This window comes from Buteo buteo, chromosome 21 (genome assembly GCF_964188355.1).
Source record: "Buteo buteo chromosome 21, bButBut1.hap1.1, whole genome shotgun sequence".
Lineage (NCBI taxonomy): Eukaryota > Metazoa > Chordata > Aves > Accipitriformes > Accipitridae > Buteo > Buteo buteo.
In genome coordinates this window covers 13,056,150-13,083,669 of record NC_134191.1, presented here as the reverse complement: position 1 = coordinate 13,083,669, position 27,520 = coordinate 13,056,150, and the positions used below count along the sequence as shown (strand labels likewise).

The 27,520-nt window shown below is 46.9% G+C and overlaps 1 protein-coding gene across 4 annotated transcripts; it reads right to left on the bottom strand.

Annotated features, from left to right (window-relative positions):
• Positions 1-227: 227 nt before the first annotated feature.
• On the bottom strand, positions 228-27,520 carry SLC41A3 (solute carrier family 41 member 3). Of its 4 annotated transcripts, none has more exons than XM_075052779.1 (11): positions 27,384-27,520; positions 25,261-25,579; positions 14,563-14,670; positions 13,684-13,755; positions 12,743-12,887; positions 10,067-10,213; positions 7,305-7,449; positions 6,507-6,586; positions 4,552-4,686; positions 3,615-3,763; positions 228-1,169 (listed from the first exon to the last, which is right to left on the bottom strand). In XM_075052779.1, the coding sequence occupies exons 2-11, from the start codon at positions 25,549-25,551 to the stop codon at positions 984-986; spliced, it is 1,458 nt and encodes a 485-aa protein (XP_074908880.1). In that variant the 5' UTR covers positions 25,552-25,579; positions 27,384-27,520; the 3' UTR covers positions 228-983. The 4 variants fall into 4 exon arrangements, with proteins under 4 accessions (XP_074908880.1, XP_074908881.1, XP_074908882.1 ...); XM_075052780.1 differs by lacking the exon at positions 27,384-27,520 and adding an exon at positions 26,675-26,814; XM_075052781.1 differs by lacking the exons at positions 25,261-25,579; positions 27,384-27,520 and adding an exon at positions 20,269-23,948.

Genomic DNA, 27,520 nt, shown 5'->3' with positions numbered 1-27,520 from the left:
AGTGGATGGCAACTGTGGGAGAGGGCGTGGGCTTTTAATTCTAACCTAAAACATGTGGGCTGCAAAAGGCTCTTCTTGGTTAGGAAACACTGATTTTCCTGAAGCCCTATTAAAATTGTGTTGTCCAGCCCTGAATAGATGAGAAAGAAACAAGCAAGTTCTGCCCGACAAGTTCAAACTAGAAACAGGCAAAGCCATGGCAAGAAAAAACAATCCCCAAATCCACAGCACTACCTTTTATTTTAAACCACTTTATTTGTGTGTATGTTTCTAGAAACATTTTAACTACTGGACATTTCATAAACTGTAAAAACACACCTTCTGACCCCCAAAGTGCAATCAATCCGGCTTGTCAGTCAGACAACAGTGACGCTGCCAGGGCAGGTAGGTGGTATCCCTAGATAACCTCCCCCCGGGCGCGAGCCAGCGAAGAGCTCACTGCATCAGATCCTGAGCGTCTGTGCGATGGGGAGGAGACAAGTTTAAAGACCTGGTTGCTCTCCTCCTCCAGGGATGTGATGGGAGAGAAGAGGGAGGCGAATAAAGAACTTCCCTTGATGGAAAGCCAGAGTCCAACAGAGAGGTTGCGACATCCACTTAGTAGGATCGGATGCAGTGACCTCGGCAGGCCTTGGAGTAGCCTCATGGGCTGCGTTGGTGCTAGGGACTGAAACCGATCAAAATGCTCACTCATCACAAATGGTCCAAATGCTCCTTAACGCCTTGTTTGCTGGGCACGGGTGGGAGCAGTGGGCGCTGCTTAAAACCGGCTTGCTCACTTGCGAGGGCGCAAGTCTGCGGGCGCTGATTCCTCGGGGCTGGCGAGCCCAGCTGTAAGGCACGATGGGGAGGAGAGATGGGGCGTCGAGGGCGCCAGGGGAGGCCCAATCCAGCCGGGTGACCCAGCGCTCATCGCCAAGGTCCCCGTTGTCCCAGAGGAAAGCACCGTGTCGCACGAGTGATGCGGAGCAGCGGACGGTCTCTCAGTTCCCCAGGTTCATGTCTGCACCGTGGACAAGCCAAACCAGGCGGAAACAGACAGCCAGGAACCCGGTGCCCAGGAGATCCCCCAGGGCAGTGAGGTAGGGGATGGAGAAATTATCCGGATCCAGTGCCTTCCTCCACATCAGGCGCACAATTAGGTCAGCCACGTAGAGCAGGATTCCCACCTGAGGAGAGGCAAGACAGGCCCTGCTGTGAGGCAGCAAGAAGGTAACGCGCAGCCTCCCTCAGCTCACAGCCAAAATGACGTGGCCACAGCCGAAGTACCAGAGCTAACAGGGATCGCCGAGCGTTAACGCCTTCCCCAGAGAACCGCTGTTTCTCTTTGGGATGGAGCTGCACTGGGATGGGTGTAGCTGGCTCACGCCTTTGGGCACTGCATCGCCTGACATCGCCCATGGCCCCATGCTGCCAGACACAAGCGTGGGGACCACGCTTGAACTGCTCACCAGTATCGCGTGGCCCAAAACAGGAGTCTGGCCACACCAAAAGCATCTCCCAAAGGTACGGTTCCCGCTTCCCAAGCCATGAATGGGAGCGCTCCCATTCACTCCACCAGAAACAGGGGTGCTGTGAATATGCAGGCAGCCCCAAAGGATAAGTTTGTAGCCACATTTTTTCTCTTCATCCTTCTCTTTTCCATTAGAAATTCAGATCGCGTCTACTTTGTTTTTCCTAAAAGTCTCAGTGGACAACTGGAGTTTGAGGCAGTTTTTACATCAAAGTTATCCCAGGCAGCACTGACATGTTAAAAAAAGAAAATAATTTCTTTTTTTTTAATCTCAACAGTTTTAAAATCTTTGTTGTGATTTCTTTTAATTCCTATTTCATTCCCAATTCTGATAAACAGATGGAGGAAAAAAATACTTTGGTTAAAGATTAAAGACTATCTAGTTAATTGAATTAAGAAGAGAAAGAGAGTTTACACCCCACATCTCTGGTCCCTCCATGGGAGACCGCAGCAAAACAGGAACCAAAGCCAGAGGCGGCCTTTCTAAAGGTGAGAACTGCAAGCTGGGTGTGGGAAGAGGGAGGAGGAGAGATGGGGGAAGCAAATTAAATAACAGAATCACAGAAACTAAAGCTGGATGGAAACTCAAGAGTATATAGACCATTCCTGTGCCTCAGTACAGTATCAAATACGCCCACATCTTTCCTGATGGTCATTTGTTTAACCTATGCTAAACAACCCTTAAAGATGGAGATGTCACACCCTAAGCATTCAGTCCAATGGCTTTTTTTTCTGTTCTTGTTTTTCCCAAGGTCTAACATAAATCTGCCTTTTTCCATTTGAAACCCATGATTTCATGTTTCATCCCTAGTGACCACAGAGAAAATGTTATTCTGTGCCTCCCTACACAAACTTGGTAGTTTAAAGACTGTTAACCAGATTTTTCTCAAGTCTCCCTTTGGACTAGCTAACCCCAGTCCATTCAATAGTTCCTCTGAGGTCATGTTTTCTAGGCCTCTGATCTTTCTCTTTGGGCTTCCTCCAGCTGACCCAAACATCCCCCCTCTCTTTCTTTCTGTCTTTCTTTATAAAGTATAATGGAGGGGAAGAAAGAACCAGGCTGAGCGTATTCTCCTCCACTGGCCTCCATGGGAATCTTTCAGGGTCAGTGGCGTTGCTGGGATTCTGCTCTTTACACTGTCATTTATTCTGTGTATTTTCATGCTTGGCTCTGGTTGAGGAGTCACCTCGATGCATAAAGAGAAGAATAAATATTTTCCTTTACAACTATGGCTGCACTGCTGGGCTTAGGGTTGTGCAAAGGTCGAGAAAACCTGATTGTTTACACACACAAGGAATTCACCCACAGACACTAGGCTGCTTATAAGGCAAAGCGAGAAGTCAGCTACCTCACCCTGCAAATTAATGAATCACTGATTTAAAAGGGCAAGTGAAGTCAGAGCGTCTGTGAGTTCAAGCAACAGCCGCATGCATTTCTGAGTGAGACAACACAGTTTACAGGGCAGGCAAAACAGCGAAAGGGAACAGGCAGAACAAATTGGATGAACTGCCCACTGCCTACCCAGAACTTTTACTTTTAAAGATGAACTTCTCAGGCCTAGGTTTTCCCTTCGGTTTTGACCCATATGGCCCTACCCAGAGGGATCCCCAGGTCTTCACCATGATATGTGAAACTGGTTTCCAAAATGAGAGGGTAAACCTCATGGCTGGGGTTCACAGCCTCTCACTTGCCCCTTACTGGGATGACCAGTGGTAGTCTAGAGATACTTGGGGCTTAGAGACTTCAGGACTGAACACGGTCAAACAACATACCACCTATAGCAAGAGGTACCTCCTTGCTAAGTATGTCTCTGCACACTTACTGCAGCTCAGCGGACGATGATAACTTGTTCCTTATCTCATGTCTGATGCCTCACTCACCATTAAGGGCAATTGTGCTCATGAGGGAAACCAGACCCTGGCAATTTGGGTGAAGTATTACTGGACCCACAGAAGATACATGATGCTTGGTGGGAAGCACGCCTGAAACGATTGGAAATGTGGGCCGCTGTTGCAAGTTTTACCATGACTTCTGTTTAGCCTGGAGACTGCTTTGTTCGGTATCTGAAATGTTCCTTTTGGATGAGAGTTCGGGGTTTACCTGCAGCAAAGCAGCAGTCAGATACAACATCACAAAGGTGAAGGACAGAGACGTGTGGCCTCCCTGCAGCAGATGGATGGTGTAGAGGAACACGAGGTGCCCTGGGATAACCAGGAGGAACAGGACTCGGGCTGACTTGGAATTCACCTCTGCAGAGGACAGAGACAGAAAGAGCGATGACAGCGGCTGCAGATGGTGTGGGGAGGACAGGACACAGCTGCACATTTTAAGGCAAAGACTTGGGGCTGTCCTCAGCCACCAACCGCATTGCTAACACTTTTTCTAGATCCCACAGCAACCTGGAGCATCTGCAGTATCAGCCCAGCAGCTTTGTCTAGCACTGAAACTATGTGCCAAAGACGTGCTCCATGCTGATCCACTCCACTTCTTCCAAACACTCCTCTCAGCTGCTGTCTGCCTCCCACTGCTTCTGCTCTGCCTTGCTGCAACCCAATTTCCCAGTTTTTAGTTTGTTTTAGCAGTAACTCCCAACCTAGAAGGGAAAATCAAGAGGAACCTGCAATCTAAAAAGATAACATACCCAAATCCAGTTTTTTGCTAATGCTTAGGTTTATCCATTGCTGAAGATGTAAGAATTGCGGATTTTCACCACACTGTACACAGGTGATGGCTCTAGGCTGGCTATGGTTAAAATTGCTTTCTATTAGATCAAATCTGAGATTCTTTTTCAATCACTTTCTTTAGTGCTCCCTGAAGGCCAGTTTCTTTCCATGCCAGTGAGCAAGTATACCACAAGCTTTTTTTCAAGCTGCCCACTGCAAAGATCCTCCTCTCCGATATGAGTACTTTCCCTCTGGAAGGGGGAAAGGGAGTTCTGCCTTTGAAACCCACCTAGTCCTTCGCCAACGAGGCTTGATAAAGGAGCTATCTGTGATGACAGGCCTTGAGACAGGGACACCTAGGGTTCAAGGTCTACCTGATGAGAAGAATGTGGTGCATGGGTTGGGCCAATTCTGCCTCATCTTGTACGGTAAAACTCCAGGCATGCTCCAGAAGTGCAGGAATGTGGAAATACGGCTGGCCTGGATGGCGACCAGATTCCCTCCAACACCTACGAGGACAAAACACAGTAAACCTGTAAACCACCTTCACTGCAGCAGGAAACATCAGTCTAAAACCTAGCCCAAGGTGAGTCGATCTGCATTCACTTAGAAGCTCACTGAGACCAGCAATGAGAGAAAGAGAAAACCTGATCTTACATCATGGTGATGCTGCGCTACTCAATTGGCAGGAACAGCTCTTAAAAATCAGGAAGGCTCCAGTGATCATCTCCTGACTGCTTTATTGGAAACATTTTCCCTTGCTTCCCAGCACCGGCTGTAAATGCCACATGGCCTCTGAAGATGATGTAATTGCACCTGGTTTGACACAGTCTGTGAGCAACACCTGAGGAAAGCAGCACAGGCAATGGCAGATGCTGCTCACGGCCACTTCTTGGATTTACTCACCCAGAGAGCCGTTATTGTTTAAAAGAAAACAAACATCACAGAGAGTGATTATATGTCTGTCTGAAGGCATCTAACACACTTGATAAATGAGAAGGAATCATATAAGAATGAATCAAAGCCCAAATATGGGAGGTAATTAAAAGGAAATTAATTCCAGACTGATTCATTCTAGCAAACATGAAAAAGCAGCTACGTTTTCCAGCAGAAAATAGAGGGATGATCATCTACGGGGCAAACCTCCACCACCCTGAGTATTTGCAGGGTAGAAATGCCACAGAAAAGATAATGGTGAGCCAGATCCTACAGGCTTCTCATATTTTTCCTTCCTTGAAGAAAGAAATGCTCCGTCATTAAATGTGAGATTTGCCAGAGCAGAATCAAAGTGAAAATACTAAGACGAGCTCAACGTAGCTCAAGATGGGAGCTTTCTGAATCGTGCACTGCCACGCTTTGCAGGACTCCCCTGCACATGCAAAATGAAGAACTACCTGTGCAAAGACACTGAGCACTGCGTAACTCTGCCACCAGCTCTGCCAAACTGGTCGCCCGCCCCCACAGAGCAATGTCTGGGTCAATCATTGTTCAACTAAATTGCTGTTGACGTACTTTCCTAATGAGGTTCTTTGGCTAACAGTGCTGGAAACAGTTTGTCAGCAAGGTGGCTGTCTTCATGCAGATCCAGTGAGGTGACAGCTGGGTGACACCCCCTGACACTGCAAGAGGACACCGTGCTTTGGGGGTGGCAGGAGGCCAAGCCTGTCCTAGGAACATGGGTTTCTCCTGGGATGGGCCTGGCCTGCAAGAACATTACAATATCAGAAAAATAACCCAGTGGATCCTCAGCGATGCCAGGATCCCCAGCAGTTTGTACTGGGGAGTGTGTGTATAAAAGTACTGTGAGGCTTCAAACAAATATAAATATACACACAAAGGATGTCGAGATATATATATTAAAAATCTGTATATATAATCCATACATAATGTTTTTTATATATACACACACATATATAATCTTAATATATTAATCTTTATCAACAATCTGTATAGGGGATGACTGCACAGCTCAAATTACAGAGCAGAGAGAAACAGGGAAAATGGATTTATTGCGACATTCTTAGTAGGTTTGATGTTATGAAAGTAAAGGTGTTAACGTAGCTCTCAGAGACAACCATCGGATGCTGTTAAACCTTCCCACAGCTTTGCCTGTATTTTTCAGCCCTGTCTGCTATTTTGCTCCAGAGACGCTTCAAGATATGAGTAAGCAGGGATGTACAGGCGACCACTAGCTTCATTTCCACTCATGATGGCAGCAGGGACTTGAACACAGACCTCTGTGTAGGGGCAACAGTGGCTAACATAACCCTTGGAGAGGAGGGGGAGGTATACATAAAAGCATGCATATAACCCCCCCTGCCCAACCTACCGTTAATCACAGGTGTGAAAACTGCCATGCCTTCAAAGTTTGGGTCAGTTACAGTTTTGTCCAAGATGAGCCCACCAATGCTGTTAAAAAAGAGACAGGCAATGAAGGTGGATCAATCTCTTTTCCCAGGACAATTCCTATGCCATGAAAATAGCACACTGAGATAAGTTACTGCTGCTTCCCCATTGCCAGAGCTGGACTATTCACCATTTACTCCTTTTACAGCTCAGTCTTCACCAATAGATAAGTCTTACAGGTTTTGTTAATGGCATAACGTGATTAGGAAGACCTCCTTGCCCACCCTTGAGCAAAACTGCTAGTAGCCAGGAAAGCTTTATCATCCTTCCCAAAAGTTTTGCTACACTTCTATACTGGTCTTACCAGTTTTTTTAAATACTCTCCCAGATCTCAGCTGGGTCTGAAAGGTGTAGCACAGGTGGAATGAACTACCTGGCTCTACATTCAACAGTCTTCTGTCTTTACAGCTGGATAAAAATGACGTTGAAGTCTGACTATTTGTGATGGTCATCATCTCCCTTTTCGGTTTCCTGGCTTGCACACATGGCGCAGAGATGTGCAAGTGAGACATAAAATGATGACTTGCTTTTTCCAGTCATTTGGAGGCTCCTTATCCGCTATCTTACAGCCCGCTGGAGGGCCACCAATGGCCGAGAACCACTGGACAGATACCCCTCTGCTGTCTCTTCCAGTTTCACTTTTGATGGCTTTCTAAAAGAGCACAGGGTCTCTCTGCAGCATGCATACACGTGTGGGCTCAGGAGCAGTTCCTCGCTTTACCTGCTGATGCTCATTGCAACAATGACCGGCTGCCATCCAGATTTCAGGACTTCAGCAAGGGAAGGACTTTGCTTGGCAATAGCAACCCAGAGAGGGATCATGACAATGAAGACAGCACAGATCAGAGGAGAAAGGTATTTCATGTCTGGCAAGAAAAAGAAATCTTGAATTAAATGTCCATGGCTTCACAGGTTGGCAAAATCATATTTCAGTCTGGAAGAAAGGCAGCAGGGCTCTCGCTCAGACTGAGTTACGTTAGCAGAAAAATCAATCACATGAAGCAAGATATCTCCCACACAACCACCCACTCCATCACAGAAATCCATAATTAATCCCTGAAATTCACTGCTAGAGGACGTTGTTTGAAAATCAGCAGGATTCAAAGCAAGTTATATTTGAAGATGAGCAAGTCTCCAATTCCATCTCCAACTAAGCAAGACAAAATGTTACAAAAATTCTGGCTTCAGGGTACAAATCAAACAGCATGGCAAGGGGGAAACTCCTGTGTGCAAGCTGTATCACACAACAGACATCTCACGCCTTCACCTAAAACAAGAGGTAATAGGTACTTTTTTGGTGGCAAGCTAGCAGAATTGCTGAGCAGCTGGTCTGCTCTATGGGAACAAATGCTCTCTTGCACATATAAGCCAGTTAAGATCCAGGGTTTCTTTCGTGCTAGCTTACATGTGTTTCCATTAGGTGCTTTTCCCATTTGGTGGGGGCATAACCTTGAAGTGACCTTTAGAAGCAAAGGAATTAAAAAATAAGTAGATGTGCAGGACTAAAAGAAAATAAACATGACTCAGAAGCATGAGAAACACCTTCAAGCAATGGGGATGCTGCCAACCCTTTTGATATAAAAATGCTTCTTCAACAACGCTCTCCATCTGGTCTCTGTGTTGGGGCCAAAGCCAGCGGGTTGTAACGCAGACTTTGCAGGTAATCTGGGAGATGAAGCCGGCTCAAAGTGTGCATTTTTCAAAATTACATTGCCAGGGCCTCGGGCTACCTGGATGAGATAGCACTGATGTGATGAAACCTTCCATGAATCAAGGGCTCTTACACAAAGGTGCACTCTTCATGCATGTCTTTAGCACTGAAATGCAACCACTTCTGGGATGTAAATAGCTGCTGTTTTGTCAGTGCACTTTACCACCTGGAGTCATTTAGGACAGACGGGTTGTATGACAGACTTAGCTGCTGTACTGGATCTCCTTTCCTCACCCCTTGTTGTTTCAGACAATTAATTCCTTCTTAAATAATGCAGACACAGAGCACTGGAGTCTATCAAACCTTATCAAAGCCCACAGAAAGACTCCTGGTAGGATGAATGGACTTCAGTCTCCACATTCCAGTTCTGCCACATTCTCTCACGCAGAGCCCATAAGCAAGCTGAAACCCTTTAGCACAGTTTGTATCTCCACTATGCAGGACTTGGAAGGACCAGGGTTAATTTCTAAAAAATTGAAGATCTTCACTGGCAAAAGAGTATTCTGCAGAAGGAGGTGGTGCTGCATCAGATGGCACATCATACTCCAAACTTTACAGACTCACCAGTATTTCTGAAGGATATATTTTGGTAGGACCCAGAAGTTGCCACAGCACGACCTGTCCCTTACTACACACTGGAGAGGGAAATGGATTTATTCAACCACCATCAACAGTGCCTTCCTCCTACCTGCTTCACTTCATGCTCCTAATGACTAGGTGTCTGCGTGCTGAGTATTTTCCATCTCAAGAGGCTATTTAAACTACTCTGAAAACATCACGAATGCTCTCTGGTCACAACCATAAAGGTTATGATGTTGTTCTGCCATGTGCTCCCTGGGAGGTATTATCAGAGGCGTAGTGATTGAAAGACACTTTACACAGGCAGGTGTGATGGCATCATGGAAAAAGCCTATGAAAAAAAAAATGCACCTCTGAAGCTCAAGGAGGACTGGACGGAAGTGATTTGTGGGCCTCTCCCTGCAACGTGTGCTCCTTCACTCCCTCACTTGCTGGCATATGGAACAAGTTATGCAAACTGAGAACAGCTGCCTTACTGCTTCTGCTCACAGTCTGAAGCAACAGTTTGGGTTTCAAATGGTACTGAGTTTGCTGGATCTTTTTATTTTCCTGTTTCTATTCTAGGTTAAGCTCATGGTAAATAGCCTAGCACTTTCCAAGCAACAGTCAGGTATATATCACCAAGTTGCAACATGTTTTGAGCTTTTCAGTGTCAACAGGTGCCCAATTCTTTGCCAACCAGCAGAACAGCTAACCCCATAGCCACAACTCCTACTCAGAGTCCTGTGAGCATAAAACAATGCAACACTGCTTTCCTCCCTCAAATTTGATCATATCTTGTTCATTCACGACTCTCCACATGAGAAGGTACAAGAATATGTTACAAATGCCAAAACCCTGAAATTGCTTTGTGAGGAAGGACCTGCTATTACCCATGCACAGAAAGTAGTTATGCTTGGCCAGTGACAAATGCAGGAACATAGTCAGTGTCACATATGTCAACCTTCTGTTCCAAAGCTATGCAATACACATTGGTCATTTCTTTGACAAATCCCAGTTATGTTTCTTAGGCTCTGCCTTCCAGTTTGCTACTAAAAGAGAGCTTGGAAAAAGCCTCTTTGATCACTTTTCTAACCCAGTGACATGACAGCCTCCTTTCTGAAACACTCCAGAAATTGGTAAGCGCCCTGCAATAATTTCACAAGGATTCATCCCTCGCTTGCTGAGCTCCAAATCCCTGCTAAACACTGTACCTATGTATTTGAAGAGTGTACTGCTGATTCCTGCCAGCAGGGAAAGGGTTATCAAGTCTCCAAGGCTTGCTGCTATGGGTGTGGCAACATTGTCTGGATTGATCCCAACTTTCCTTGCTCCGATGATCACTCCAATCATCACCAGACCTAGAGAAGACACAGAGCAGGCATCAGAGAATGCATCCTGCTGCGTTTCACCCCAGAGCTTCTGTTCTGGTTCCCAGAGGGATGTGCAGTCTGGGAAAACCAAGAAGCAGATTGCCCACAGCGGTACCATACAGCTGGAAATTGGACATCCCCAGGAATTTGTCCTCTTGCTTTCGCCAACCTGAAGGGCATGACTCTGCCCTTATGAACTGCACCAAAGGCCCAGAGGCACACAAGCAAATTCCAGGGATCAAAGGAGATACCAGCAGGCAGCCCAAATGTAGAAGCTCCCCTCCTGAGCAGCCTAATCTGCTGCCTTGAAGCAGGACCAGGCATGAAGCACACTCATAGATAAGCACACAGCAGGCATGCAGCAGCCTCCTGGTGCCATCCCCAGCTCCAGATTCCACAGCACAAAGATATTTTCCATATTAGACCAAAATTTCTCTGAGTTTGAAGCACCAAGGAGCAACGAGCTTCCTTACAGTAGCCTGAATTAGCTTTTCAGTCCGGCCATCAGACTGACCCCCCATGTCCCAGAATCTTTGGGGCTGCTTTAATTTGCACTGGGTGGATGTTGATGCTGTGAGCAGCTCCAGAGTCAAGGGGTTATGGAGGTAGCCCACATCACCTATTTTCCCCTGTCCTCTGAGCTGCACCTGGAAAATCCAGCTGCTTTTCAGCATTGCTGGAGAGGAGGGAAGTCTTGCCTGCCCAGGTAAGTTAATGACCACAAACCCCAAAACCTGATGAACGTGTGGGAATCCCTCAGCCATCAGATCTCTCAGAGGCCTGTGGAAGAGCCACCTGGAATAAACCCTGCCTGGCCAGCCTCCATTGCTGTGTGATTAGCAAGGGCAGCCTTGAGACGAGACACGACATCTCTTCAAAGTCCTTCTGTGGCTGACAGGATGCATCAAAGGAAGCCTGAGAAATGGTGGTTCTCTCCAGCTCACAACCCTCTCTGGGCCTGTTCACCCAGGCCCACCAAAGCTGAGCAATGCACAGGAGCATCGGCTCTCCCCTAAGAAATACCACATGTGCACCTTCCCTGATACAACATCCCTGACACAGAAACACATCCTCATACAACATGGCATTCTTCACAAAAGCCCTCCCAGATACCCATGGTCCCCTCCCCACAGCACAGTTCATGCTGCTTCCCTCCCCAGTCATAAAAAAGCAGCCTCCTGTCATGCACACCCACACACAGGCTGTCTGTGACCATGTCCAGGGGAGAAAATACTGCTAGCTGAAAGCCTGTGATGGTACAGCAGCAAAGCCTCTCTATATCACAACGAGCAAGGAGATTGAAGGGAAGAGTTTAATGAAAGCTGGGCTGCTGTTTTTCTCTTTTAACAACTGCCTCATCCCATGTTTTTCATCAAAGGCATCTACTATCACCCTTTGACTCCAGCTTCAGGATATGCACTTGCTCTAACTTGTCCCTTTCATTTAGAAAACTTGCTGTATCCAACTATGCCAGCAACCTCTATTCAGGGTATCATGCTGCCCTCATATGGCAGACCTACAAACTGATCACCTTCAGGCAACACAGAGCAGCTCCTACCCGTCCACCCCATCACATTTCCCTTGCAATGGGAATAGCCAGCAGAGTAGACTGCCTGGCTCAGAGCTCACAGCAGGCAAGCCACAGGGCTGGCCACAATCCTCCGCAGTGTACTGGGTGACCCAAGTCCATCTCGACCGTAGTCTGGAGCTGTCTGCTAACAGACTCTCAAGGCTGCCCTTGCTAATCACACAGCAATGGAGGCTGGCCAGGCAGGGTTTATTCCAGGTGGCTCTTCCACAGGCCTCTGAGAGATCTGATGGCTGAGGGATTCCCACACGTTCATCAGGTTTTGGGGTTTGTGGTCATTAACTTACCTGGGCAGGCAAGACTTCCCTCCTCTCCAGCAATGCTGAAAAGCAGCTGGATTTTCCAGGTGCAGCTCAGAGGACAGGGGAAAATAGGTGATGTGGGCTACCTCCATAACCCCTTGACTCTGGAGCTGCTCACAGCATCAACATCCACCCAGTGCAAATTAAAGCAGCCCCAAAGATTCTGGGACATGGGGGGTCAGTCTGATGGCCGGACTGAAAAGCTAATTCAGGCTACTGTAAGGAAGCTCGTTGCTCTGTTGCTTTGTGCAGGGCATTAGTTCATTCTCCCCTAGGAAAGGGCGAGCGTAGATGGCTAACGTGTCACCCAAGACACATGGAGAAAGTGTGTGCACATGTGTGTACAGCCATGCATAGCATGTGGCATTTTTCGCAAGTCAGGTGAAGTAGCACATTTTGATTGCTGCTGTGGATGCCAAGAGCCCAACAAACAACAGATCCTGGGAGAAAAGAAGCAAAGGCAGGATGAAGAGGGGGTGAAAGCAGCAGACATAGGACTAACGCTCCCTGCATCCCTCCTCCCAGTGTCAGACCAAAGGGATGTCACCTGGGCCTCCCAGGAAGAAGGGACAGTTTTTTCTGCACCTGAGTGCTGCATGTTTGATCTGAGGAACCAGAACAACTCACCAAGAGAAAGTGCAGCTATGAAGGCTGTGGTCACGCTGCTGGCACACAGCACAGCAGCCTGGCTCAGCTCCACAGAGCCCTTGGAGATGGCTCCCAGGATCACAGCAGCAACAGCAGCCAGAAGACCCACCACGGTGGCCTGGACCTGGGAGCCAAAAGACAAGTGGTGAGCAATCATCTGCATCTGCTCCCAGGCAGTCCTGGCTCCATGCGACCACAGCATTGCCACACAACTAAGCCTTGCAGAGATGCTGACTGCTTATGTATTAAGCAGTATCCCTGTAAGGCTCCACTACATTAAAAAGAATTCCTGCCAAAGTTTTTCTCCAAACTTCTGGAGGCCTGCAAAGGGCAGATAACATTTCAGCAAAGGACACCGAGTCCATCAGCAAAGGAATAGCCCTGCTCAACACAAAAATGGGCTCCCCATCAACACAGCACTCCTAGCAAGCTGAAAGCTGTGGAAGAAGATAAGGGAAAGCACACAGACACATGTTGCAAGCCCTGTGGCCTTGCCATGTGCAACCTCTAGGCTGGTTGCTGGATTTTAACAAGCAGAAAGAGCTACAAGAGTCACACTTCTCCCATCTCTCCCCTCCTGCCCAAGGCTGATTCCCAAACACTGCCAGTAATGGACAGGCTTTATCTGTTGTGAAACAGGGATTGTACCACAGCTCTCCCTGAAAAAAAGAGTTTTTTTCATTATTTCAGTTTGTCCACAAAGACAATTAACATCTAGTTGTGTTTTGCAGCTAAACTACAAGCTCTGGGGCCACACAGAGTTTTACTGGAGGTCAAGTCCTGGGCTCTGCTTGGCTCTGTTGAGACTACCTGCCCCAAATCAACAGCCTGGGATTCAGCACTGCTGGGAACAGATACTGTTGGGCTGCAGCACAGCAAGAGAAAAGGGCCTTTTTTCTCTCCCAGCTCAAGTAACTCACCTGGATAAGGGCTAAATTGCACGTGGCCATTTTCCACTGCTTTTGGGCATCATCCATCTGTCCGGTGTTAGCCTAGGAGCCAAGAGAGACACCCTGAAAACCTGTTCCTGTGGCACAGGTGGCTGCTGAAGGCAGTTTCACCTGGTCCCTGTGAGAAAGCGGCTGCTAAAGCCAGAAAGAGGCGAGCGCAGGTCGGCATCTCCCAGCCTCCCCTGCACTTCCTTCTTGACACATCTCTATCATGCTCCAGCCCAGTGTCCCAGGGGTAGCAGAGGCTCACACGGAGGTGCAGAGGCATTGCAGGGCACCCAGCTAAAGGTGGAGTGGGCATATCCACCACATCCCGCACAGACCAAAAGCTGAACAAATTAAACCATTTTTCCTCTTTCGTTCCTCCCAAATTGCTCTGTTAAGCTTCAATTTCTCCCAAGACATGCAATACAAACAGCCCAAAGTAAACCAAACTTTTTAGGGAGATAGGAGAAATCAAATCCAGAGCAGCAAAAGCTACTGCAGGTCCTGAGAAGCTTCAGTCTGCTCCCCCCAAGGCAGGATTGCTGGGAAGCCCTGGACCAATACCCACAGAAAAGCAATCCAATACTGAAGCTGACAGCTGCGGAGCCCTGGCTTTGTCTCCTTCATGTGTCACAGGGCCCCAAATATCAGCAACTGGCCAACCAGGGATTAATTCACCTTGAAAGTGCAGATGGAAATTCTCTGTTCCAGTTACAAAATGAGGGCAAACACATTATTTTAACTCACACACCACTAGTTTCTACTTAGCAGAAAAGGACATGTCCCATACACACAGTGTGGTTATATAAAAGCAGAATCTCCTGATGTCTCCTGCTAATCCCCCCCCACCTTGTTAACACTCACAGCAGTAGAGAGCCTGGATGCCAGCGTCATCTCAAGATTACCCTTCAGGCCAACCAGGGCAGGAACCAGGATAAAAACTTCCGTAATTGTCCGAAACACATCCCAGTGCTGGAAGAAAACACAGGCAATGACCTCAGTTTGTGAAGCTGACCAGTCCAGTGCTGTTGCTTCAAAGAGGAGTGGGTTCCCACCTCACCACCTGCTCTACAGGTGTCTGCTATGCCCATGGGGGCAGATGCCACCTTGGGCTGGCTGCATTTTGGGAGTGAAGGAAGCAATTTTTAGCTTGCAATGTTTTTTCTGATCTCATGCACAGCAAAGCACTATCCTAACAGGGAAAGGAACTTTCTTCCTGAGGGCAGCAGAAGATTTTGGAAAGCCACAAATTAAAATCTGCCTTTAGCATTAGCCAAGAACAACGTGAAAAATAATTAGGGTTCACAAGCCAAATGAAATACAGCATGCTCTCCATCCTTTGTACTGACATTAGATACAGGAACGCCTATTGCTATCAAGACTCACAAGAATAAACACAAAGATCTGGAAATGATCTAACAACAAAAGGTTGTGTCAGTCTTTTTTTACCAAACTTCTAACTAAGCATCTAAGACTGGTGGTGGGAGGGAAGGAGATTTTTGTATTCTCTACAGGCAGTTCCTAAATCTTCCTGTTAGCAAGCGTGCTCCCAGCACAGCTGGAAAAAGGATTTTGAATTAAGATACCCCATAAGCCCAAACTGCTGGGCCAATATCTTGATTATCATTGCTCCTCTGAAGCTGAACTGTACAAAGCTGTTGAATCAGCTGCAACACTAGAAATGATCTGAAACCTTAAGAAACTTTGTTGATTAACACGTCTTCTCTAATTTATCTACCATACAGTGCCTTGGAACATAATTCATTCACCCCCTGTGCATTCAAGAATGTTGGCGACAACTCCACTGCAGCCAGAGAGGTTCACATCAGGATGAAATCACAGAATGGAGCAGCTCACCATGAAGTAAAACCAACTAGCCCAACATCTAAGAGCAGAATACAAGAAAAAAAGAGCAGTGGCAATGAGTCAGACCAAAGGTCCATCTAACCTATCCTTATTTCCACCAGTAGTCAAATTCAGGTGTATAAAACAAGAATCTACAAGCATGACAAGTAGACAGGATAATTCTCGTGTATTTTCCAGCCTACAACTATCTGCCACAGGATACTGAGCTGGTGGGGGGTTTTCTGCACACTTACCAGTGTTCAAAGGATTTCTCCTTCAGGTACTCATCCAATCTCCCCCCTCCAACCTATGTGCCGTCCTGTGGCAAAAATTTCCATAGTTTAGCTACACGTCATGTGAAGGATCAACTTGTTCATTAATTCTAACTTGTCACTGGCTAGTATCATATGATGGTCCCGAATTCTGGTGCTAGAGGACAAAATGAACAACAGATCCTTGCCCACCTCCTCCACATCCATTGGGGTTCTATAAACCTGAAAATCCAGGAGGTTGGACAGACTCAGTAAATGTCGACATATTCAGCTGTCAGCCTGTTGGGAAATATATAGGGGGTGTAACGGCTTGGTGTTTTGCTCTGACTATGCCACGGGAAGCTGTGGGAAGCCGGTGGTGTGGCTGTCTGCTGCGAAGACATCACAGCTTCCTTCTGAGTCAGGATGAATAAAAGGAGCTGAGCCAGCCCTGAGCATGTGGTGCAGGACACTCCTCAGAGGTGCAGATAACAGGCAAAACATTATTATCAATAAAAAGGGCACATTTCCTGGTAGTGGTGACCTGGAAACAGGCACGTTTCAAAATGTTAAAGGTAAGTTACTGTTGAATAAATAACAGATAACACGAGAATAGTCACCTTATTCGATACACTGCAATTTTGTTTGAATCTGTTAACATGGAACTTAAATACCTGAGAAAAGCTAGGGGCAGACATCTCTTTTAAAGATTCAAATCCCCCTCTCTCCTCTCTCTTTAATTAAGAATAAAGATCCAAACACATCTTTGACACCTTCAAAAGGAAGAGGAGAAAAAACAGACTTCATAGTCACAATTAAAAAACGCCAATAATTTAAAATACACAGGCAAGCAGACATTCATATTTAAGACCTTGCATATTTTTACACATAAAAAGACATATAAATAAAAAGCAACAGAAAAACTCAACTGTTTATATTTTCTGTGCATGTCACGTTTGGGAAATATTACTTTGTTTTATCAATGTAAGCGCCAATCCTTGTGTTCATGATGAATTTTGCAGGTCTCAAGCCATCATAACAGAAGTTTCAGCATGAGGTATGATTTTTTGGGACTCTGCCTTACATATAATTACACTGAAAGGCTTTGAACAATTAATAAAGAATCATACAACTTTACTAATAAAAAAAGCTGACTTAATTGCCTCCATTTGAGTCTCATTAGTGATTCATCAAGAGCCTAAGGACAGATTCATAATTATTTATACCACAGTAGCCAGGCCTCCGTTGTGTTAGAGCCTGCAGAAATACAGAATAAACAGATGATCCCTGTGCCATCACCTTCCAGGACCGTCAGCTGGAGGAGCTGGTGAATGTGGCAAGTTAGAGCTGTGCAGGCAAGGAGCTGCCTGAATGAAGACAGCTGGATTATGTCTAGGAAGTGCCTCTGTCTTTCGAGATGAAAACTGGCCTAGAAGGAACAGAAACGGTCCCTGCAGCATTGCAAACCCACACAGGGACACTGAGCCAGAAAGAGACTCTTTCCCACTTCGCGTCCCCATAATGGAGTTACAGCCTTAAAGCTCAGCTCTGAAGAAACTTGGTTACCTCATGATCCACTGCAGCTGGTGCCTGTGCCAGTTGCGTCTGCTCATGGGGTCCCATAGAGGAAGAGAGGCTATGATGTACTGAGACAGTGTCCCCAGCTCCAGTCTAGCCCCGCTGTCCCTCCTTACACTGTCCTCACAGTCCCAGCCAGGTCCTGCTACCTCTTCAGGGCATCCATCCTCCCATGGCAGCAGCTAAGAAACCTCAGAGGTTTTCCATTGCCCCAAAAAAGTCAACAGAAAGATCAAAAGATCCTGGACTACAAAACGCAAGCCAATTCAAAATCCTTTTTAATGCTAATCATCTCATGGGCTTTTATCAACAAAGGAGAGGGATATCTTATGTCTGTGATTTTTATTTGGACTGTGTCCCACTGCAGTGGTGTGGAAGGGGAGAATGAAAGGGAAGCTTTCCTTCTGAATTCTCTCGTTTGAAATCTGATCATCCAGCTTCAATCTGATTCTTCACCTTACTGTAAAAGAGTGGGCCAAACACTGGCAGGGCCCTGCAAGGTCTCCAGCAATGCCAGCCAGCCCGGAATCCAGATCAACCAGCTGGCCAAGAATCACTGGAGCAGAGGCGGAAACATCCAACAAGAAAAGACCCGTGCAATGCTACTGGCCCTGCACAGAGACTGCATCATCTGCAAAACCAAGAAGAGAAAATGGCAAATGGCTATTTCTTTGGGCATCCTTTTATAACAGTATGAGAGACCCGGGTTTGAGCCTTGGAGTCAACTGGGCTAGACAACTCTCTCTTATTGATTTTTTATTTTTTTTTAACAGTAACATGAACAGTTCTTAGTCCCATCCCAGGACAGACCAGAAACTGCCAAAAACCTGAAAAGTTTGATAGGAGACAAACAAGCAATTTCCACTTTGTTCTCGCCTTTACAGCAACATCAGCCCTGCAAACAAGAGAGACAGCTGGACTCCCAGCGCAGAACCACATTATTTCAAGATACTTTGTATGTAACAGAACAAAAGCAACACCATTAAACTCACATGTATGCACTAGATACCATCCTTGAGCTTGCCTATGTATCTCCCTGTCAAAGGCAGACAGGGAGTTTCCTAAAAATGTTTTGCAGTGACTGCAAATAGGGCAAAGCATTCCTCAATCAGACCATCCCCTTAAAAATGGGCAAATCACAGACTCCTGGACTAGAAAAACCTGTAGTTTCAGTAGCGTGAGCCCTCATGATTACCAATATGAGTCTTATGGTACCTGGCCTCAAGCAAACAAACTTAGTCTCAGGTTTTAGTTGGACAGGACCGTAAGTGCCCAGCTCTTGCACTTGCAGGAAGAAAAGCTGAAAATAAGCAGCTCAGACACAAAAAGGCACAGAAGAATAATCCAAACCTTTAAAGGCTAAGATCTCTGGATTTTCCCAGCTACTGGTTTTGTTTTCAAATATGGGGTTGTTAATGCCATGGCAGCTTACCTCACTCACATCTCTCCTATGCCAGTTGTGACTCTCAATGCACTAGCTCCCTCCTCTGGGAGCTGAACCCACTGACTGATGGCTCCTATTTCAACATAGTTGGAAAGACCTTCACCAAAAAATACACTTCCTATTATTGTGCTTCATGCATGACCCCATTTCTAAGAGTCTAGCAAACAAATATACAAAGTAGACTGCAGTCTTGTATTTAAAGGACACATGCAATGTAGGTATACCTGGCTTATGTTTTCCATCAGTTTGGATACAGTTACATTTTTTAACAGAGCCCAATGCTTAGCAAGTGCATTCAATTTCTTTTAGACAAAGACCTATTCACCTGCCAAGGGCATGGAGTGGGTACGTACTACGTCTTTATCCTTCTCTGAGATAACTGCTAACTATTAACATAACATCTTGGGTAGTTTGAGAACTTCTGTAATGCTGCAAGACAGGTCTGTGCCTAAGCACAGCACAAGGTGGAGATGACAAACACAGCATAGCAACAGCGTGTGCCACTCCAGTTAACCCTTCTTTGGTATTCCTCACATTCCCTTTAATTCAACTTTTCTGCCTTCTTTGTTTCTTACAATGTAAGAAGAAACAGCAAGGTATTGTCTTTCCAAACACTCAAGTATCCATATTTAGCTCCTGCTGTGGTACTAATGCCAGAGAATCCAATGTACTCCAGTGAGCTCAGAGTGCAGGATATATCCTTGGGAAACTCTGCCAGCCTTTTGATTTGTAAATCCACTGGCATGAGATGCCCAAACTAGATCAAATTTTGCATTTCTATTTGTGCCACTGGTACAAAGCAAAGACAGATGGGATAGATTCTGGTTGTGGGCACAACGGTGTAAATCCAGCAGCACTCCTTGGAAGTCAATGGAAGTTATTCAAAATTTACACCCACCTCAGAATCTGGCCAAGAAGCACTCTGTAGGCAATGCTAATCTTTTTATGCTGGCACGCCTCTCATCACAGTATCTAAATGCCTTCTAGACCAAAGATTACATTAGGTTGTTTGCAAAGAACTGGAAGTATAAACTTGCCTCTAAGTGAGACAGGTAGTTAATAACAACCCTGACCTAGATCTCCTTATCAGCAATTTTGGAAGGAAAGAAATATTATCATGCAATAGGGGAATATGCTGCAGTCTGATCCCAGTTGCTTCATAGCAGTCATCAACGAGGTGTTTAGCTAGATACAGCAAAGGGAAAACCCAGTCTAACACACCAAGGGCAGTATCAGGCAGTCTCACTGAAAGCCACTATACCACTTTACAAGGAGCCCAAGTACTGATCTAAAGAGGATGGATAGTGTCTCTCCAGCACAGGAAAAGCCTACAGCCATCCTGCTGACTGGCTTCTAGGAAAACACACGTTAAAACCAAAAATGCACAAATACTCAAGGTCAGTGAATTAGCCCACCCTCTCACTACAAAGTTGCCTAACCACATGTACCTACTTGAACAACATCCATCAAGAGGCCAGCAGCTACCATGCCCAAGCCAGCCAGAAGGAACGGCACGAAAATCTGGGAGGCAATGGAGAATGAAGTCTCTGGGAGAAATCCACTGGCTGACCTGGTCAACTTGCAGGTGAAACCTCTCAGCTTCTTGCCATGGAAGCACAGTTCCAATTGTAACTGGGTGACCACCATGGTCAAACACCGTTACCCCATGCTCAGCAGCACAAATGGGGGGAGATCAGGACATCGCACAGATCCTCCTGGTAGCTCTCTTCGAAGTTAAAAGAAATATTTTTCCTCGAACTACATCAATGATGCCAAATTCCTTTAGCTTCTTCTCCTCCTAGGAGCACGTCCAGAGAGTTGCAGCAAGGGTATCCTCCAAAACTGATTCAGCTGGGTTGAGCCCAGGTGGCAGCAAACTTGACGGACACTATTTCTCCAATTTATATCCAGGGGGGAATTAAAAAAGAGAAAAGAAGATTGTGGAGATGTCTGTGGACGAATAGAAATAAGCCCACACCCCATTCAGCTCCCACCACCTCGGTAAGAACCAGTAAGACCTGCTCAGGCTACAGCACTGAAAGAGTGACAGGTCATGCAAGAATCCCTCAGCCTGCTCAAACGCACTAGCGTCCTTTCTCCTCAGGTTACATTTCTTGTCAGACTGCGGCTTGCCTTTGATACGATGGTTTAATATGTAAGCCTGCTGTGAACCGGCCTCAGTTCCCTCACTCCCACCATAAGCAACGTTGAACTTTTCTCACTGTCCCAAGGCCGAGGAGGTGGGGAGTTAACAACCAGGATTCGTTTTGCTCTCCTTCAAGGTGAAAAAGGTCAAGGAAAACACGAGTCCACATTTCTCACCGCTGATGATATTACGCAGGTCCCATCCCTGGGCAAGTGACACAGCTAAACCGGCTGATGAGAGAAGATCTGCCCTTCTAGACCCCGGCCCCTCGTCCCCTCCATGGTCTCTGTGGGATGTAACGATCCAGCTGCACCTCTGAATGACTGGCTTTCAGGGGAAAAAAAAAATCCAGCCAACCAGCCAATAAGCTTCAAAAGTGAACACCCTTATCTGCTGTCATCACTTCAACTTTCTGCTAGTTTGCAAAGGCCAAGATAAGAGTCATAGCCAGAGCTTATTTAAGGTAGCTCCGTAATCTCACTACACCACAGGCAAGGGAGAGAAAGGGTGAACATTTCCACTGCATGCTGCGAGCTGGTCTCTCTTCCTATCCTAAAGTGAAACACACTGCTTTTGCATACTCCCAGGAACATACTGTCTTTGAGAGAGGGGATCTCACTCCAGACTCTCCATGGTCAAACAGCTGACACAAAGTCAAGAACCAGAGAGGCATCGTGGCCACATACAGCCAAAGAATTTGTATCCTGCTCAGTAAAGACTTCAGCTCAACATCATGCATGTGGGGAAGGGAGTCAGGGTATTCTGTTGGGGGTCCTTTCTAATAATTAATTTAGGCAAACTAACTGGATCAGAGGGTCAAAAAGCTTTAAAAGCACAATTTAGAACGGAAGGTTATAGGATTGCTTTAGTACATTGGCAGCTGAGCTTTTTCACTATTCAACCACAGGTTCAAATCCAGCTATGACCCAGTGAAGTCAAACGAGTGAAAGCAAGTATTCAGTGGTAGGCACAAAAGATACAGATTTCTTGGTCCAGTTCAAGTTCAATGTTTAAATTGCATTGCCTTACTTACAATTTTGTACTAATCATGCCCTTCCCTGACACTCTCTGCAGAGAGACATAAAGATTAATGGCTTGTGGACTCTGTCCTTGTGACAGGGTCCCCAGTCTGGAGCTAAATGCATTGGCAGGGTTGGACAGAACAAGACATGCTTTTGCCTTGCAGATAAATAGGGAACTGAGGAAGCTCTCAGCCATTTGGACGGTGTGTTTCTTTTGGTCTGAATTCATGCAAACTAAAACACGAAGCCTAATAGGCTGAGAGGGCACAGCAGATCTCTCTGCAAGCATGGCAGGGTGGAAAACAAGCCCTAGCTACAGATGGAAGAAGACTCTGTTCTTTATTGCTTTATAGGTTGATATTTTAGTACAGCCCCCGAAGCCTTCTCCACTCCCAGCTGGCTTGGTGTGTACGTGTGTCTCTTCCACCTAACAACAGTCCAGCTAGCCGAAAGCTAACAAGAGAGTACATTTCAGCTAATCTAACTGGAAAAAGAGCCCACAATAGCTGGAAGAGGGAGATTAACAAAAATCCTGTAATAACCACACATGACCCAACCTCTTGATACCAGCCAGGAACTCAGAAGTGACAGCATGAAGGCCCAGTTCTGGTTAGAAAAGCATAGAGGCTTCAAGGAAATAAAGGACAATTTCTGGACAACTACCACAGGTTTTCAAACGCTTGATAATGTGCATACCTTGTCCCATATGCCACTGTATCTGCCAACTGGACTGCTGACAGGCAGAAACATTAATGTAAAGGAAATATTAATAAGCCTGAATGACTCAAATGTCATTTAAAAAACACAGCAGCACCACATCCTGTACTAAAGCGTCAGCTTGGCAGGGTTTATGGGTTTATCATGCTTCGTCTCTCTCTGTTTCTAAGCAAGCACCATAAAAAGCCTTCAACCGATGAATCAGTATGCAGAGAAGGTAATTGGTTCAGGTGACCTGCGTGTGTACACTGGGTCACTCCATTATGCATTTAAGGAGCCTCTGATAAAGATCCGCACCATATTTGTCAGCAAAGAGATGCATCATATTTTCCTGGCAAAGAGATATACCATATTTGTATGCAGAGATACATCAGGTTTGAGAAGAAAGAGAGCATTGCTGAACAGCAGGAAAAAGATAACTAGTTGGGAAAAAACCCCACACCTCATGGCTGCACCACTCATCATGGCAAAACCTGGGGAGGTACACTGCCGCCCTGCTCTGCACACAAATATATGCTGTATCCCTGTGCTTGCAAACTAGCAAACAGGTAGCATTGCCCTGGAGGAGTCAGAGCAGAAACAGCCTCTTGGGCGGCCCCTGACCCTGATCTAGGGCCTCCATCCACTGCCACAGTACAAAAGAAGAACAGAAAGATGACAAGTGCCAAAGAGCACAGTTTCAGACGTACCTTATCATCCCTGCAAAGAAGGAACAGGGATTCCAGTGAATGGTCTTACAACATGGCAGTGTTAGCAACAGGCAGCGCTGTTCTGACACCTTAGACTCATGGGGGGATGATGCTTTTTAGGGGCCATACATCCCACTTGTTGGAGTACTATCACTCCTGACTGCTAGCTCTGTCAGATCAGGCCATGTATTTTTGTTTCTTACTTTGCTCCTCTCTTCCCCACTTTAGGAAAGGGTGGAGAAGAGAGCTTATATGGACAGACTGAGAACAAGCAGATGGAGAGCGCCTGGGGCCCAAAGCCTCGCAGCATCTCCTGTTGCCCCACAGAAACAGCAGCAGCAGCAGGGGCAGAAGCCAGGACTGGCTTAGAAAGGAAGGGCAGTTCCTAGCAGCAGCAAGTCCACGATGAGACACACTCAAGTAGTCCATGATCATGCAGGAAGAGTCACTGTGCTAATTGCCAAAGGCCTGCTTTTCTGATGAGATATTGCATGGGTTGATTTCCCAGGCTCTAAGCACTAAAATGAAAGCTCTTTGTGAGCTCTTTATTTGCATAAAACAGAAACCAGACTTTTGCGGTTTCAGAGGAGTATGAGATTTGCTTCACATTCTGTTTATATTAGTGGCCCAGTCCTTCCTAGAAAAAAAAAGGGAAGAACACTGAAAGAAAAACACACCTCTAACATGATAAAACCATCTGCAACCTATTTCACGCTTTAATATCTCACAATAAAGAGGTAACATGCATTAATGTCAGAGATCCATAGGGAATGGGCAAGTCTGAACAATGTGAAAAATAAAAATGAAAGTGGCTGCTCAAGGCTCTCAGAATAATGTCTAAGGAGACAAAAAGTAGTTTGCCACTGGGTTCTGGATTTGGCTTGGTGTTTTCTGATCTGACTAGACATTCTGCTGGGTATTCAGTACATGCTAAGGTTAGTTAAGGATACTACGTCACTCTTAAGCTTTTATAGCTCTTCTAGCTTAGGGAGATCAGTCTAGGGCTAATAGCAAAAGAACACAGCCCCAGATTTGTGAAAGTTGTCAATGCAAGCACAATAGTTTCAGTGTCACTGTATCAAGATAGGTCAGGGCAGTCTGACCCAACAGCTAGCTAGTCAACAAGGGTTAACAAAAAGGCACACAGCAGTGAGAGTCGCCTAGAGTGCAAAGGCATAGGAATTTATAATCTGGAAAGTAACTGCAGCTTTAAACTGCCTAAAATTAGGTGCTCACCACTACCTTAAAGCTCTGTATTGCTGCACCATAGGAGGAAACGTCTGATCCTGACTGTCACAGAATCAGAAATCAGACTGTTAGAAGACTCAGTGATTTGAGTCATCTGCTACAAGACCTTAGAAAAGATTGTGGTCCACAGGCTGGACTGGTTGTATGAAGTGTTAACAGTGCTGGTCTGGCTGGCTCCTTGCGCAATAAAGTAGGGGATGCAGGACTATCCAGATCTGTATCCAGGAGTGATACAGCTCTATCTACCGCAGGAAAGCGCTATGCCACCACAGCCCTTGGGGTTGCAGCTCAGATACCCTCTTCCTAGGACCAAGGTGAGATCTTTGTACAGGACTGCACCTTCCTACATACATGTTTCAGATCCTTCACATGCTCTTTAGTGTCATATTGTCTTTTACCTCTAGAGGGTTTTTTCCCTTTTTTGGGCCAGAAAAATACCACATGTGGTCTCCTGAGAGCTGCACAGAAGTACATAATAGCTGACTTTGAAGGACACGTTGGCATGTGAAGCTGCTGCAAACCCTTCTTTATTTTGCCATCCCCAGGGCAAAACCCCTGCCCCTGAAGAAAAGTCCCCCACCTATCCCATGCCCGGTACATCAGATCAGCTTCTTTCCCTTACCTGAACATAATCCAAAACCATGCCTGCCAAGACCATGCCAAGCCCAGCTAGGAGGTATGGCAGGAGCACTTGCAGGCAAATTGCGACAGCTGACTCTTCCTGCGACTTTGCCATTGCCGCTTTCTCCTCAGCCAACAGCTTCTGCTGCGCCTGCAGAGAGACATCCTCTGCCTCCTGGCTGCCAACTCGGCTGTCTCTGTGTTTACCCTTGCTCTTTGCTTTGTGCCTGGATCGCTCTCCATTCCTAGTCCGGCCCTCTTTTCTCCTCTGCCGAACTTCCTCACCTTTCATGGTGGCTTTCTTGAATCACAGAACTTTTCTGAAAAACAAAGTCAGAAATGAGGAGATAACAAAAAGATGCATTGGATGGGTCAGAGAGAGGAAACCCTTTGGTATTTTGTCCACTCCACAAACCTGAAGATAAACTATCACCTCCTCCCAAAGCCCTAGATGCTCTGCTGACCGAAACACTAGTACTTAGTTTACCTTCAACTTTGTATAGTGTCAAATCAATCTCTCTTTTTGTAATTGCATCTCTTCCTATGCCTGTGTTCATGCTGGAGTGCTTGCTGTGCATCCTGGCTCTCACCCTGAGAACGCCTGGAAGGATGCAGAAGGTGCTCCACACAGCCTGAATTTTGGACCCACTAGCTCTCACACAGGGAGTTGTAAGAACTGAGGAGCCCAGCAGAATCCAACCCTTTTTGGGGTCTGAGCCCTAGCCATGACATGGGAGCAGCTCACATCCTAGCATCCTGCAGTCCAGCCAAGGACTAGCATATCTAACATAGTACAGGTAGGTACTACACGTGGTACCTAGCACCTAGCATAGTTCAGCTAGCTGTCCGCCGCTCCTCAATAACAAGATAATTCTTTGATCTTCCTTCTAATCTGAATACTTTTTCCTCCTTTGGCGCCTTAGTTGACACGCATGCACTATGTGACTCATCTATCTACAGAGAAGCTGCCATGACCACACAGCATCTTATAAGAAAAAATCGCCACGCGAAATTGTTACCAGTCACACTTTTCGTGCCGTCACGTCTCATTTCCTGATGTAACTGTCGCTCGCGCTGCCTGCCCCACTGCTGGTCCAGGCAGTGCCCCAAATCTTCCCCCATCACCTCCCGCCAGCACTCATCCGGGTTAACCGCTGGCAGACGCTCCCTGATGCTCCCATTTTCGGGACGGGCCCCTAATGTCCTAAGCCCCTGCGCTACCCCAGGCGGGATCAATCCTCTTCTTGCCCAACATCCAGGGAGAAGAGGACACTGCTAGGAGGTCCCAGTCACGACTGGGGCGGGGGGCGCGGGGGGAGGAAGGAGGGATGGACAAAACAAAGTCCCCCCTCTGCGGGAGGAGGAAACCCGTCCCCCATTCCCCCCGTGTCCCCCCCCCCCCCCCCAGCGCTTACCGGCTCCTCGCCCTGCGGGGGGCTCTGCCCGCCGGGCCGCGGGCGCAGCCGGGCCGATGCGAAGGCGGGAGGCGCCCGCCACATCTGGGGCGCGGCGGCGGTGGCGGCGCGGCTCGGAGCCCGCCCTGCGCGGCGGCCGCGGGTTCGAGCCCGGCCCCCGGCCGCGCAGCGGCGGCGGCGGAGGCGGCGCGGCGCCGTGAGTGGCAGTCGCCGGGCCTGCCCCGACGCCGTGCATGCAGCGGGGCGAACGCCCCGGCCGCTCTCCGCAGGCCGGCAGCTGCTGCAAGCCCCGCTACGCCATTATTATTACCATTATTATACCCCGAGAGCCCGTGGCGGCTGTTAGCAGAAAGGGCGACAGCTTCCAGCGCGGGCAGAGCAAACAGGAGGCTGCAATTAAGAGCTGAAGAAAGATGTTTCCTCTGTGGTTTGGTTTTGTTTTGGGTTCTTTTTTTTTTTTTTTCCCCTTGGTTTGGCATTTGCAAGCTTCCTGTGCAAAAGCCTGCCTCCACCACAACCACAGCAAAACGCCTGTTGATGTGATTTTTTTTCTCCCTCCCCTATTGAATCAGCATGTTAGAAATGTGATTACAGCATCCATCACATTTAAGCACATAAATCTCATTAAGCACTGAAGGAACCGTACTCATGCAAGTCTCCTGAATCATGCAGCTCAAATTTCCAGAACAATTGAGGATATAAATCATACCTCAGTACCAGAGCAATCCTATATCCTGTTGAAGTCTCTCAGATGTCATGCTACGCTAAAGGGCTCTTACTGATAAAACGGTGTCTCTGGGCCCGCGAGCTCTGGCTCAAAGCAGGGCACACCAAAGGGAGCTGAAG